General features: G+C 22.0%; 1 protein-coding gene across 1 annotated transcript in view; it reads right to left on the reverse strand.

Moving 5' to 3' along the window:
* Positions 1 to 287: 287 nt before the first annotated feature.
* The window catches only part of LOC145831642 (uncharacterized), a 32,570-nt gene continuing 18,239 nt past the window's right edge, over positions 288 to 14,618 (reverse strand). Inside the window, exon 2 of the mRNA XM_082938952.1 lies at positions 288 to 389. Coding sequence (XP_082795078.1) covers positions 288 to 389 — 102 coding nt within the window. The remainder of the gene's footprint in view (positions 390 to 14,618) is intronic.

Genomic DNA, 14,618 nt, shown 5'->3' on the forward strand with positions numbered 1-14,618 from the left:
AATGTAAATTGTAAGATCTTCATATGACAGTTATTATCAGAAAGTAATTTAATAAATTTAATTTGATGAATTATTTAAAATTTGTAGTTAAATAATTTACTCCAACTTACTTCATTGCAGCAATTTGAAAAATACTTTGTGTTATCGAAAGTAGATATCATAACTCAACTTAACAAAATAATAACTACCAACGACGTGATGAACCTACTGTTTTGATATATATAATTTAAATACTCATAACGTTTTAGTTTATCAGCTGAGTGTTTTAAATACTCATATATTCTATTTTACTCAGCTAGGCGTTTCGGCAGGCGCCTGTAATCTAGCTGCACAGAGGCATGGAATGGTGACGACTTAATTGATTTGAAACGTTGAAAACCATCACCGTGCTTAATGGAAATCATGTTCAGAGATTGTATTTCTGTTCATATAAGGTCTGATCAAGACTAAGTAAATGTTGAATCTTTTTTTAAGTATTTATTTAAAAAACATTTAGCAAATATTTTTGGTTGCAGTTATTCAACACAAATGTAACATGAATAATATTGCTTTTAAATTCTTGTCTATTATTATGTAAACTTTAGACTGCACATTTTTATATTTCACATCTTTTTGAGCAAGTTTTAGAAAAAGTTTACAAAAAATAATAAAGAGTCAAAAACTATAATCTGTTCAATATCAACAACAAACGACGTAAGTGAACCTTTACTTTAATTTTTATTTATGAAAAAAAAAGTTCTATAAAAAGGTTTTAGAAATGTCATGTTTAAAAATTACTCTGTTTTAATAAAAGTTAAGGTAATTAAAGTAGTTTTAAAATAAATTTCTAGAAACGTAATTAAAATAAATTTGTTATAATTAAACTAAAAAATACTTTTCAGTATATTAATAATATTTTTAAAAATAATTTTCAATTGACAACAACAGATATAATAAATCAAAATAGGTTATATTTCTTTATTAGCTATTAAACTAATCTGACAACTTCGTCTTTATAAACATTAAATATTGAACATAAATTCTAATATCAATTTCATTATCGAGTTCATTATGAGTATTGTTACTTGTTTAAATAGCTAAATAAAAGATTTTTTGTAACGATAAGAATTAATAGTCTTTATTTATTGCAATGTTTAAAAGTTACTATTTACTTTAAAACTAGATTTATATATAACAATTGCGTTAACGTATTTAAATAAATTCTTAAGTATTTATTACTTAGTATAAATGGTCATTCAATAGTTATATAAAAAATTCTTTAATTTAAAAAAAAGTAATTTTTTATTGAAAAAATTGTAAAAAGTTTTAATTTAAGCTACATTTATATGCAGCTTCAAAAATTAAGTTGTTTTAAATTTTTAAACTTCTCTAACACTTTAATATATTATTGAATATTTAAAGTTTCAATTTTCAAATTATTAGCAATTTATTAATATTACGTCACCGAGCAGTTAAATATAAGTTTAAAATGTTTCATATGCAACCTTTTATTTTTGGAAGAAAAATTTGTAGTGAAAGTGTATATTTTAAATCAATTAAAATTAATTTAAAATTATTTATATAAAAACATGTTGCATTTGAAATTTGAAAACTTTTTTAACTGCTGAACTTATTCATACATAACTTATGCATATATAAAGAGTGAGATTTACACTTTAACTAAAACTTTTAGTTAAAAATGTTCATTTTAGTATTAGTTTTTTAACTTATGTAAACATTTGAATGCTTTCTTATAATTGATTTAATATATTTCATAAAAACGAGACTTAGTAGCTAAACATAAAGCTATCAATCATCAAGCTTTTTATAATTTTTTTTTTGTGAAACCATATACAAAATTTTTTTTTTAATTAATTACGTTGATAATTGTCTTACATAATGCATTTTAACAAAACTTTTTTGTTCTAGACGTTTTTTAGGTTTTTTTCAAATGTGTCAGTTTTATAAAATTAAATACCACTTTGTTAAATTAACTTCACCACAAAAGACAAATTACACATATTTTAAGCCACACAATAGTATGGCTGCAAAAATTCCTACAGGATTTCTCATTTCAAAGATAGATAATTGGCGTTAACTATTGTTTCTTAGCTGAATAAGTAGTTTTGAATTACAATTATTTTGCAATTTTATCATTGTTACGTCACTGTGCAGCTTTAACGGTTCATTGCAAAGTTGTGTAAGTTTAATTTTTGCAAGAATGCGGCAAATTTCGCTTTAAAGCGCGCATATTTCAAATATTTTATATCTTTTTTATTGAACAAATATAATGAACTTCTGAGCTTATATACAACGATTTTTTTTAGGTTACAATTTTATAAAAATATGTCTGTCATATAAAATGTGTAAAAGCAGAATCTTATTTTAAGTAAACAATCTAACTTTAGTTTAATACTTGTAATCGAATTTTTCATATGACAAGTCTTGAATATTTTATATTATTTTTTATTTATTCATGAACTATGCATCTTTTTAATATTTTCTATATACAAGTAAACTGTAGTATTTTTAATTTAAATATTGAATGAGTTAAACGATTTGTAAGTTCATACCTTTGTTATGCTTTCTTTAGTGTCATTTTGTTTAAATTAATGCACTTAACTTATACTACAATACAGTAGTTTTTTTATTACTTTTAATTTTTTGTTTAATTTAATTAAATAAAAAATTATGTGAGTTATTTTTTATTATTTACGATCGCAATGACTTCATCTTACAAAAGAAACAAAAACTTTATATAGAAACAAAGTTTTACTTAACGCATGTTTTGTCACTTTGTGTTCACAGCTAACTTAAATATTTTAAAAAACTTGTAAATTGGCTATTATTAACTCCTTAAAAATTTAGACTAAGAAACATACTTAAAAATTAAACTATTAAATTTGTTTTATCGTTATTTTTAAGTAAAGAAAAAAATTGTTCTGACAATTTGGTAGGTTTTTTTAGTAAACGCTTATTTGTAATTAAATGTTGAAATATTTTCGTTCATGATAAGTTTTTAGTAAAAAATTATTGCTAAGTTTGTTGTTATAAAAAACCATACACAAAAAAAAAAGTCTTAAACTTAATATAATTATTGTATTAGTTGTTAGTAAACTTCATAGTTACGTCATTATAAAACACACAAGCATTTTGTAAAATTTACATTACAGTTTAATACTCTTTTGTTTGCTCAGTTGTTTTATGTTACTAGCAAAAATGGTATGTTTTTTATCTTTGTCTAGTTGGTTGTCTGATATTATCTTTAGCATAAAAAATCATAAAAATATTTAATATTTAATTTTCACTGTATGCGAACTTTAGTTTTGTTTTAGTCATGAATTATAACACTTATATATAAAAATATTTGTAGAATATTAGTTTAACAGTTTATTAGTCTAATACTTTATATAAAAGCCTTTAATTCAAGACTTAATCAATAGACGCACTGTAGTTTGTATCACTTTTTAACAGATAATTAACTGTTAAATAGCTCTAAACAAACTACAAAATTTAAATAAAAGTTAATAAATCTAATAAAATAATTTTACATGTAAGTTATTAAATTATATTTAATCAATGCAATTTAAGATATTTGTAAACAAAAAGAAAATTATGAAAGTAAGTTTAGTTTATATAGTTAAGTTTCAGTTTTTTATTAATAAGAAGACTTACCGTTTTAATATTTAAATCATGTTCGTAAATTAAATGAAAGCAAGTTAAATTAGTAAACTAATTTCACAGTCAAAATTGCTTAAGTATTACTAGAGACTTGTATGATTATTACTAGAAAGACAATCATTTAGCCGCATAACTATGCAGCTGTAAAAGTTTAGATGATAATAATTTACTTTTTTTGACACATAATAATTATATATTATTTAACTACGTATGTAGTAATAATTTGGAAACTATTTGCGATTTTATTTCTGTTACGTCACTATGCAGCTTAAACGCATAAATTTCATAAGTTTGAAAAATTTACATCTTTTTTATGCGAGTAAAATTTGTAGCTCAAACATTAACTGCATTTAAAGTTAGTGCAAATACAGATATATATAAAAAGGAATTTGTAGCTAATAACTAATAAAACTTGGTTTAAAACTTTAAAATATAAAGTTGCAAAACCAAAGAAAATAGTAAATTTTTAATAGTATAAATTATTTCTTTTTTTATTTGAAATTATATCTGTTCAGAACAAAATGTATAGAATACATCAGCTTTTTGACTTTAAGAATTACTTTTAAGCTTTTTTACTTTTAATTCTCTACGGATATATTGGTCGAATAATTGAAAATATTTCTTTATTGAATATTTTTGTAAATAATAAATTAAAGAAATACATTTTATAAACAAAGTTGTAAACATAATGGCTCCAACGTTTACTTGATAACAAAGTTTACCACTTTTATTAACAGAATTTTAATTTTGTAGATAATTTTGAATGGTGTTAATTTTCAGCGTTTTTGTTCAGTAAAGTCGTCACCATTTCAAGCCTCTGAGAAACTAGATTACTAACGATCAAAATCACAACATTGAGTATTTAAAAAGTCAATAATAAACCTATTGGTTAGTTGACTTGAATTTTTGAATTAATTTCTAAGTATGTAATAAAAATATTTAATTACGTAAAATTGCATTTAAACAGCTGCAATGAATTAGGTTTCACAAATTTACTTAGCTACAATTACTAAATAGTTTGACAAACTTAAATTACTAAACTACATTCTGATGAAAAATTTAAAAATTATTCATAAATATTTTAAATACAAAAAATAAATATTTAAAATTTTAAAACTGAGTTGTTAAAAATTAACTTAAGTAAACTGATTTAAGTAACTTAGTAAACTTAGGTATTGTTTAATAAAGCGTTAAAAATTGATTAAAACTAGTTAAGATTTTTTATTTTATTGAGTTATTTGTTTACAAGTTTTACATGGCGTAGCGTTTTACATTACAACCATTTTTATTTTGGTTACACAGCAGTGGCGTAGCGTGGTATTTTGGTCAGGGGGTGTGCATACTTTTTTTAAAATCCCCTTAATTAAAACTTCTGTAATTAGCTATTAAAAGATCTTTTTATAAGTAATATAATTGAAATAAATTTATTAAGTAAAATAAAATCGAAGTAACTGTTTTAAATAATACTAAAACAAAATTTAACAATTAAAAAAAGTATAAATTTCATTAGAATTACTTATACTTATACAAATGTTAATTTAGTAAAAATAAAATTTTACTAAAAAATACTTACTAAATGATTTTAATGATCTTTTATAGTCTTATTTTCTAGTTTTAAAATTACATTTTAACTAATACTAAAAATTCTTTCCTACACTACCTATATAAAACAAAAGCACGTGCAAAATATGTTTTTAAAATTTTATTGACTTCATATATCAGAAAACAACAAAAAAATTTTATAATGAAAATACAAATAAAGTACTTTTAACTAGTCAACAATCTGTTATTCTGAAACTAAGTTTGTTATCCTATAAGGGGTTTGTAAAACTAGGTGATTAAAAGTCATTTAAGTTTTTGAGAACTATAATAAACTACCATATAATTTTAAGCAAAAATACTGTTATCTTTAAAAAGTCAGTATAGATAAGCTAAAATAAACTTGTATTAATGTTTTAAATATTTGTAAATTTTAGCATTATTTTTATAACTATAAAGAACAGTTACATGAAATTTAAAAAAAGTTAAATTTGCTCGAAAATCTAACTTTTATTATTTCGAAATCTAGTTCTTAAACTTTCTGAAAATTGAATTAAACATGTTTGGCTGTAACTCATTTAATTTAATACATTTCAGGTGAAAGTACTTATATTAAACAGTATTGAAGAATTATGTAATGAGAAATTTAAGATTAAAACTATTATAAAAATTATATATGCAAATTAACTGTTCTCTTACTTGTGTTTATTTGTTAACTTTTTTTTAACAATAATGATATTATAAAAAAAATACAGTACTAAGTTAATGACATAATTATATTACAATTATTTAAAAATGAATTTTGTAATAAATGTAAATAAGTTTTGGTTAAAATATCAGTTTCTAAAAATATTTCATTATTAACAAATTAATACTTTAAACTTAGTTTATAATGGAACTGACATGCGATATTTAAACTTTTTTTCAAAATTGGTTTTGCTCCAAATTAAAAACTTTAAATTTTAATATTATTTTTTTCTAGATAATGTTAGGTAAATATTAAAATTTTATCAACTTAAAACAAAAACTTCTAAACTTTTGAAACTATTAAGTTCTTACTTTTTTATTTAGCTTTTATGTGAATGAAATTAGTATATTCATGTAACAATACGTTGAATTTATCAATTAAAAGTTGTTCATTGTTTTAAAATGTATATGAATTCAAAAATCACAACTACTCAAAAGTAATAGTTGTAAAAAAATAACGTTTATATGAAGTTTTTAATATATTACTTATGTGTGTTTAAGAATTACGTTATGAAATTAGGTTTATAATGGAAAATTAAACGTTATGATGAATATATTTTAAATTTTATCGGATCAATTTTTCAAATTTGAAAATTTGTTTACTTCATAAACAGTTTTGTAATAGTTTGGTTGTAAAATGATAATGATATATGTTAGTTAGTTATTTTGCTCTAAGCCGTAAATTTTAATATAGTTATGTTTAACACCTATTTTTTAAATGTTCTTATATAATTTTGTTAAGTCTCACCGTTTTTTATTTTGCAATTACAGATTATATTGATAATGGGTTTTTATATTAGGTAAAGTTTTATGTTTATGTATACCATAAATGCTACTTCTATTTCATCATTAAAAAAGTTGAAAGTAGTAGCTATAAATATATACACAACTTTTGTTTTCTATAATGTTTAGTGAAAATTTAATTTAAAATGTTAATTAAAACAAAAACAATTTTAATCAAAATGATTGACAGTTTTTAATATTCTTCTACACTGACTTTGAATTAACATAAAATCAAAAGTACAAAAACATTTAAATTTTTGGTAAGGTTATTATTTTTGAACATAGTGGATTTATAAATGTTAGTATTTCTTTTATTAGCATTTAAACCTTTTTTACTAAATATTTAGACCACGCGAACTCGTATATAAATTTAAATTATTATCTTAAATTGTAAATGATGAAAAAATGTTATTTTTAAATACTTACTTTTTTTATTAATGTTCAAACACATTTTATCAAAACCATTCTTAGTAGCCTAACAAAAAGTCTTTAAGTTTTAAGATTTTCGTAATTACTTGTTTTTTTTTCAACTCGTTAGAATAAAAAAATAGTCAGTTATTCTCAAATACAATTAACTAACTTAGTAAATGTCTAAAATAATATAAAATTACTAAAACAAATTTTCTAGACATCACTTTATTCCAATTAATGTTTTTTTTTAATACTAAATTATATTATAAAATAGCATATGAAAGTCAAAGTTTAAATTTATAATAATAAATACTTTATAAGCTAATTTAGGAGGCCTTTTGAAAAACAAGTTTCGGAAACAATGACTTAGTTTGTTTCCCTTTTAAGTTGTCCTAAAATGTTACATTAAAAAGTCAATTTAGATTAGATTATTAATGATATATAAGATATAAAGTTCAAAGCATTTATTTGGCTTTAAAGAAAAACTTAATTTGTAGTAATAAATAAAAAAGATTGAAATTAAAAAAACACAAGATTTACCACATTTTGATTTGATTATGATCGAATTTTATAATTTAGTTTAACTGCTTCTGTTTTGTTTAATCTTATTTTAAACCTTAGAAGAAAGGAATTTCGGTCAAGAAATTTTTGTTACTTCTGGTTTATTTCTTGTTTCTTCTTGTGTTATTTTTCATAGTTTACCGATAGCCGCTTTACAAGTGGCTCAAAATATCTAAATCAATAACATGATTAAAATTTTTAAATGCTCATTTTTAGTGTCAGGTTTTAAATTAACATTTCTGCCATTTATAAGGTGACGTCACTACGATCTCAACAAGAATTTCGATTACAGAAATGTCATTTTGTAAATTTTAAGATAAAAAACTGTGGAAAATTATTGACTATTTACGAGTCATTTTAATAAAAGCAAAATAATTACTCTCAATAGGTATGTCCGGTTTTTCTTGATATATATTTTTTTTTGTTATATCAATCAACTATTGTGATTACTAATAGTTGATTGTTTTGACCTACTGAATAATTGTTCTAAAAGCTAGAATAAAATAAATATAATTAAAAAATCTGAAGTTTAAAGAAAACTTTTTGTGGCGAAATTTAAATTTTTAACTTGTAAAAAACTAAAATTTACTTTTTTATTACGAGGTTAAGTTTCTGTATATAAATGACTTTTCCACTTTAGAAAACATAAATTTATATTTCTAATGTCAAAGTTACTTGTTCTGAAATATTTTTTTTCTTTATTTTTAATTGTCTTCAATTACAATTTTTTTTGAATAACCACACTCAACATTCTGGTTTAAAAAAAAAGTTTTTCTTATAAGGATGATAATGTACAATACAATAAATGATGATTTCTCATACCATCAAATGGTTCAAAAACCTTTAAATTTGAATTAAAGAGTGGTACATGCAATGTGGAAATACTATTTCTTTAAGTAGAAAAAAATATTTTTTTTAGTTTGTAGCAAAATGTTCCTTCCAAGCTACCGTACAAGAAGCAGACGCAATGGCGGAATATAGGATAATATGGAATATGATTAATTTTTTAAATTAAATTAATATTTACATTATCTTTAGTTATGATACTTAAAACTTCTAGAAAAGAAAAAGAATATTTAAGGCAATCAAAATTCTAAAAACCAATCAGTGAAACAAATTAAAAAACTAAGTTAAATTTTAGTATCTTTTTAGTTACATAGCTTTAAATTGTTTTTCATGTCAAGGTTATGATGTATAGTTTAAAATGCACATAAAGTCTGCTGGTTAAAAACTGTTAATGTATTTATTTTGTTTTGGCTATGCTTTAACTTTTACTAAATATTTATTCAATTAAAATATTATGATAATTATAGTTTAATAAACGGCAAAAAAGCGCCCAAAATATTTGGTCTTAGGATATAGTTCACAAAGAGTCTTTCGGTTCACGAGTCGCGCACCACTTGGTTACCTTTTAACGTTATGTCTAAGACATTTATAGACAAATTTATTTTAAAATATTTAAAACAATTTGAAATTGTAATTACCAAAATCAAAATAAATTTGCAACATACAATCTCTGACATATCATTTTTACTTTAAAAAGACAAAGTTTGTTAACTGTTGAGAATAATTTTTTGTTTTGAAATTTTTACTGTTTTCTGAAATAATACAAGTCAATGAAAGATTTTAGTTTATAGCAAAATGTTCCTGCCAAGCCTACAAACTTACAGACGGAGAAATAGGACAACTAAAAATCTGCGAACTATAAATAAAAACATGAAAAATTTATAAGTAAAGTTAATGTGCTGCACAAGCGAGTCAAGTTTAGTTAATAAAAAAAAATATGGCACAGTATGAAATCTAAAACCATGTTTTATTTAAGACGATAGTAAAAGTGTGGTGTTTTGTGTACGTGTTAATTTACATCTATAAAGTCTCGTAAAACAAATTAAGTTATTCGTTAAAAATAAATAAATATATAAGTATGAAACGTAAAATATTCTTCTTTTTCCATATACAACAAATAACGTCGGAAAGTAGCATTTGGAAACCAAATGGTTTATAACTTGTACTGACTTGACGTTTTACTTGGTCTGAACGTTTTATAATCGACTGGGAAAAAGTTCACCACATTAGCAAAGCCAAAAGTATTTGTAGTACTTGTATCCTAGAAAAAAATAGCGATAGCCAATGCCGACAGAAGAAATAATCTAAATAAACGTTACGAATTATGCTATTCTTTTTTCCACTTCAAAAAACTGTATTTTAAAACTTAAACCTTAAGTTGTTAGTAATATTGGTTTTATGTATGATCTTAAAAACATGATATTCATTAGGCGCGATGATACGTTTTAAACGTTTTAATTCAGTAAAATTATCACCATTTCATGCCTGAAAGCAGCTAGATTACAGGCGGCTGTCGAAACGCCCAGCTGATAAAACTAGATGACATGAGTGTTTAAAATCGAGCAATAAAATTAAATAAACAAATATGAAAAGTGTTGGTTGATAGCTATTCTTTAATTTCAAAATAAATATATAAGTTTGGTTTTAATAACGTAATGTATCTAAATCGTTTTAGAGAATTAAGTATTAATTAATTTTTTATCAAATTTTTTTAAAATAATTTGAGAAACTTTAATTTACTACTTTACTAGCTGATTATAATTGTAATATGACGATCTTAAAAAGTACATTAAATTATCATATTTACGAATTTTATTATTTTAGTGACTAAGCTATTACATTATAACTAAAAATTATTAACACTTCTGACGATCTTTTTTTAGACTACCAAGTAATTAATTTAATCACAAACTTAAATGTTTTATTTGAAACTGTTGTACGATTCCAAATAAAAAAGTTATATATGTAATGAATTGTTTGAATATTTGATTAATTCTATTTAAAATTATTTTCAAACCCACACAACAAATTTAATGACCATAGAGTTATTATTAAACAATTTATGTATATTATTTACTGCTATTACCTAATTATTTTTTTAGTTTAATTAAATTAATTTATTAACTAGCAGAAGAATAAGTTCTTTTTTGGATCACTATCATTATAAAAAAATAAGTTATCAAAAATAAAATACTAAAATTAAAATATACTCAGTCTTTTAGTAATTCCGGATCATATATAATTACCAGGATTAAACATTCTAGCTAAATCCCTAAATAAAGAAGCCAATTTGATATTTTACTCAGATTTTTGTGTCATATTTTTCATATTGTAATAAATGTTTTATTTTCTTGCAGTATTTTTTTTTTATATATAGTATATAGTTATACTTAAACTTCTTTTTCTAAAAATTAAATTTCTTCTATACACTGATTATTATTTCATGATTAATGACCAGTTGTTGTTAAACCAATCGATTTAAAAAGAAAAATACATATTTTGTTGCTGCAATATTATTTTTACACTCTTTTCTATAACCAAGTTGCTGTAAATATTTACTAATTATTTATAACTATAAAAGCAAATTAACCTAGACATATAACTTTTTTAAATGTTTAATGTTTAACATGGTTTAATTTTTTGTACAATTAAATCAAAAACTTCACTTTATCGAAATCTGTGAAAATAGAAAAAAAATTTAGTAACCGTGCAAAATATATCTATAACTCTTGACTTAGTTTGTTTGTATATAACAATTTAATATTTTCAAGTACTACGAATTGACTCTAGTTTTTGGGTTCTATAGAAGTTTATAAACCAACTGATCTAACATCAATTAAAATATTTTTCTACTAACTAAAAAATATTTATTTGTCAAATACCAATCAACATCATATGGTACAAAAAATTTTAAGCGTCTTTATAAAGAAGTATTGTTAAAAGATACAATTTTTTTTAAACAAGCTTAGTACTAAAAGCACAAACAATAATGTTAATTTTATAGTTTATTGCTTTCATAGTTAATTTATATATCTGTTAGGAATTCGACATAAGCTACGTTATAAATAACTTCTGAATCTTGTAACAAGTTTTAAGAAATATGTTTTAATAATATATAAATAATGCAACAATAAGTTTGTGGATTTTTTGATATGACGTGACTACGAAAAATGTTCAATAAATGTAGCATTTTTTTAAGCATTTTTTAAACTTAGTTTTTATTGATTATTAAAGTTATGAAAAACATTATATACAGTTTAAACTTATTCTAATAAGAAATTAAAAAACAATTATATTAATAGTTTTATTATTGTTAGACAATGTAGTTTTAATAAATATAATTAACTATAAAAACTTTTGAGCTATTATATTATTTTGCATCAACTACATTGAAAAAACTATAAAGTTAAACACACCAAGATAAACATTTTCGATTCATAATAAATTTAATGTTTTATTTATACTAAAACAATCAAAAACTACTTAATAAATAAATTATCAAAAACTGAAAATAATTTAGTTGTTTTTATAATCAGTAAGATGGAAAACACGTATAGAGTCATTTTATAAAACACATTTTTTTTTAATTTCTTTTGTTTGATTAATATTTACTTATTAATTTTGTATATTTTATAAGCATTGAAGTTTTCAAGAAACGAAGTAGTGGATATTAATGCATAATCAAATAGAGAGTAAGTTCTGTGTCAATGGACCGTAAAACAAAATAAATATTAATTTAAGTTATTTTATGAAATATTATTTGATAAATTAATACAATTACAATGCTGGAATAGTCATTACATAAGTGCAACAATTTTTTTTTGGTAGTTTAATACTAGTTAAAGACATATATGATTGATAAGTTAAAATTGAGATAACTTAGATGTACTTGAGCAAATGACTAAATGTAAGATGTACTAGTTATTTTTGTTTTTATATCATTATTCAGGTTATTCAAACTTTTACTTAGTCCAATATATTTTCCAGTTTTGTTATAAAGTTCAAACAGTTTTTTTTTTGTAAATACTTAGATATTAAAAACAACTTAAAGCTTAAGTTTTAAAATTTTATAAATCTACACAGTATCAATTTTACATTTTATTTTTATTTATGCACATAATAATAATGTAACAGCTTCGTAAAACTTAGCTGTACTTATGTAAAACAAAATTAAAAGTTCCTACTTTTGTTTTGCTTTTACCAAAAGTATATGTTTCTTATAAGGAAAAAAAATATGCAGAAATACGTTTTAATTTAAAACTCTAACTTGTTTAAGCTAGTAATATTTTTTTCGAAAATTTATCAAATGCGTTTAAAACGGTGAACAATTCTTTTTATCCTAAACTGATTTATTTTTATTTTAGCACAGACTCGAATGAATTTTCTTTTAAGTACAAAGTCAAAATCAGTTCATAGTACTTTTTTACATTAGTATATAATTTTATTGCAGTAATTCTAAGGTGATATTATAAACTTAATAAAAATGGATCCGACAATTACCTAATTGATACGAAAAAGTTCTACAAATATTAATTTTGCATTTTAACGCGGTAGTTATCTTTAACTATCTAGTAAAGTCGTCACCATTCCATGCCTCTAAGCAGCTAGATTACAGGCGCTTGCCAAAGAACCCAGCTGTTGAGATTAATTAAGTCTTAATTTTGAACTAAAATTAAGTTCTACTTAAAATAAAATATAAATTATGTTTTAAATAATAATAATATAAACTATTAACTGGAAAACAAACTTTTCAAGTACTAAAACAAACATTCTACAAAGACACAGTTAGTTGAGGCTGTTTTATTTTTACACGGAGTTTTATTTTATTTTTATTTATAACAAATTTCGGGCTGTTAAGAAAAAAATTAAATGTAACTCATATATACGAATCAACAGTGACTTAACAATATTAAAACTATTCACAACTTTCACTATATTAATTTGAAAAACAATTAAGTATAGTAAAACTAATTACAACATTCATTGACAAATAATATATATAACCTTTATAGCTACGACGCGTTACGATTAATTTGTGTTTTTAGAGATTTAGTTGCTAATGTATTGAAATGTATTCGCAAAAGTATTATCCTATTATAAAAAAAAATAAAATTTGAATAGTATGTTTCTGAAATTTACATTTAAATTTGTTTGTTCTATTTAATCAAAAACATAATTTAAAAGAAGTATATCTTTATATAATAACACTTAAAGAGAATTTTAAGTTACTTTTCACTTTAAAACAAATTATATTAAAGAAATACTTCTTATCCCGTTATGCTTTTGAAATTTATATAGCTTTTAAACAATGTTACTATATAGCAGTCATAATTTCTTAGTTGCTTAATGTTAAATTTTATATTTACCAACACGTCAGAGACTGGTGTTGAAGAAGCTAATATAATACTAATAATAGTTCTAACTAAATATTTATTGTTGATATTATGTTTTTGTGTGTTTCAAAAGAAAGACCTAAATACTATTCTAAGATAACGATCATCTAATATATTAATAAACTAGTTTTTGGTGTTTACTATATTAAGAAAACATTTATTGTTAAAAATTATTTACTAAATATTTTTAGTGCCGTTGTACATTCGCATAATTATAAAATTTAACAAATTATTTTTTTAATTTATAACAAAAAGGCTTTTGTGTTAATTCGATCAGATGACAGTTCTAATCACAAATATTTTAAATATATAGAAATAAATTTCGATTTTAAGTATAATACTTTTTCACTTTAGCTTTTAATAAATAACTATAAAATTATGAACATGACATTTTTCAAAAGCTTTTTTTTTTGTTAAGATTTAAAACTTGAAGTAAAATGTGATTAATTCAATTTTTTGTTCTTCTCGAACAATTATGTTTAATTCTAAATTGTTACTTCTAAACTGTTTTTAAAACTTACTCAAATATACATAAAAATGAAACATGTCAAAAGTTTATTTGAACTTTTTTTTATCAAAAGACTTTGTTGAGAAATTGCAACTAAAACATTTTTTATCACATATTTTTGTAAATTACAACTTCAACAAATTTACTAAAAATGGATCCGACGTTTACCT

This window comes from Thalia democratica, chromosome 3, assembly GCF_965202585.1.
Source record: "Thalia democratica chromosome 3, ktThaDemo2.hap1.1, whole genome shotgun sequence".
Lineage (NCBI taxonomy): Eukaryota > Metazoa > Chordata > Thaliacea > Salpida > Salpidae > Thalia > Thalia democratica.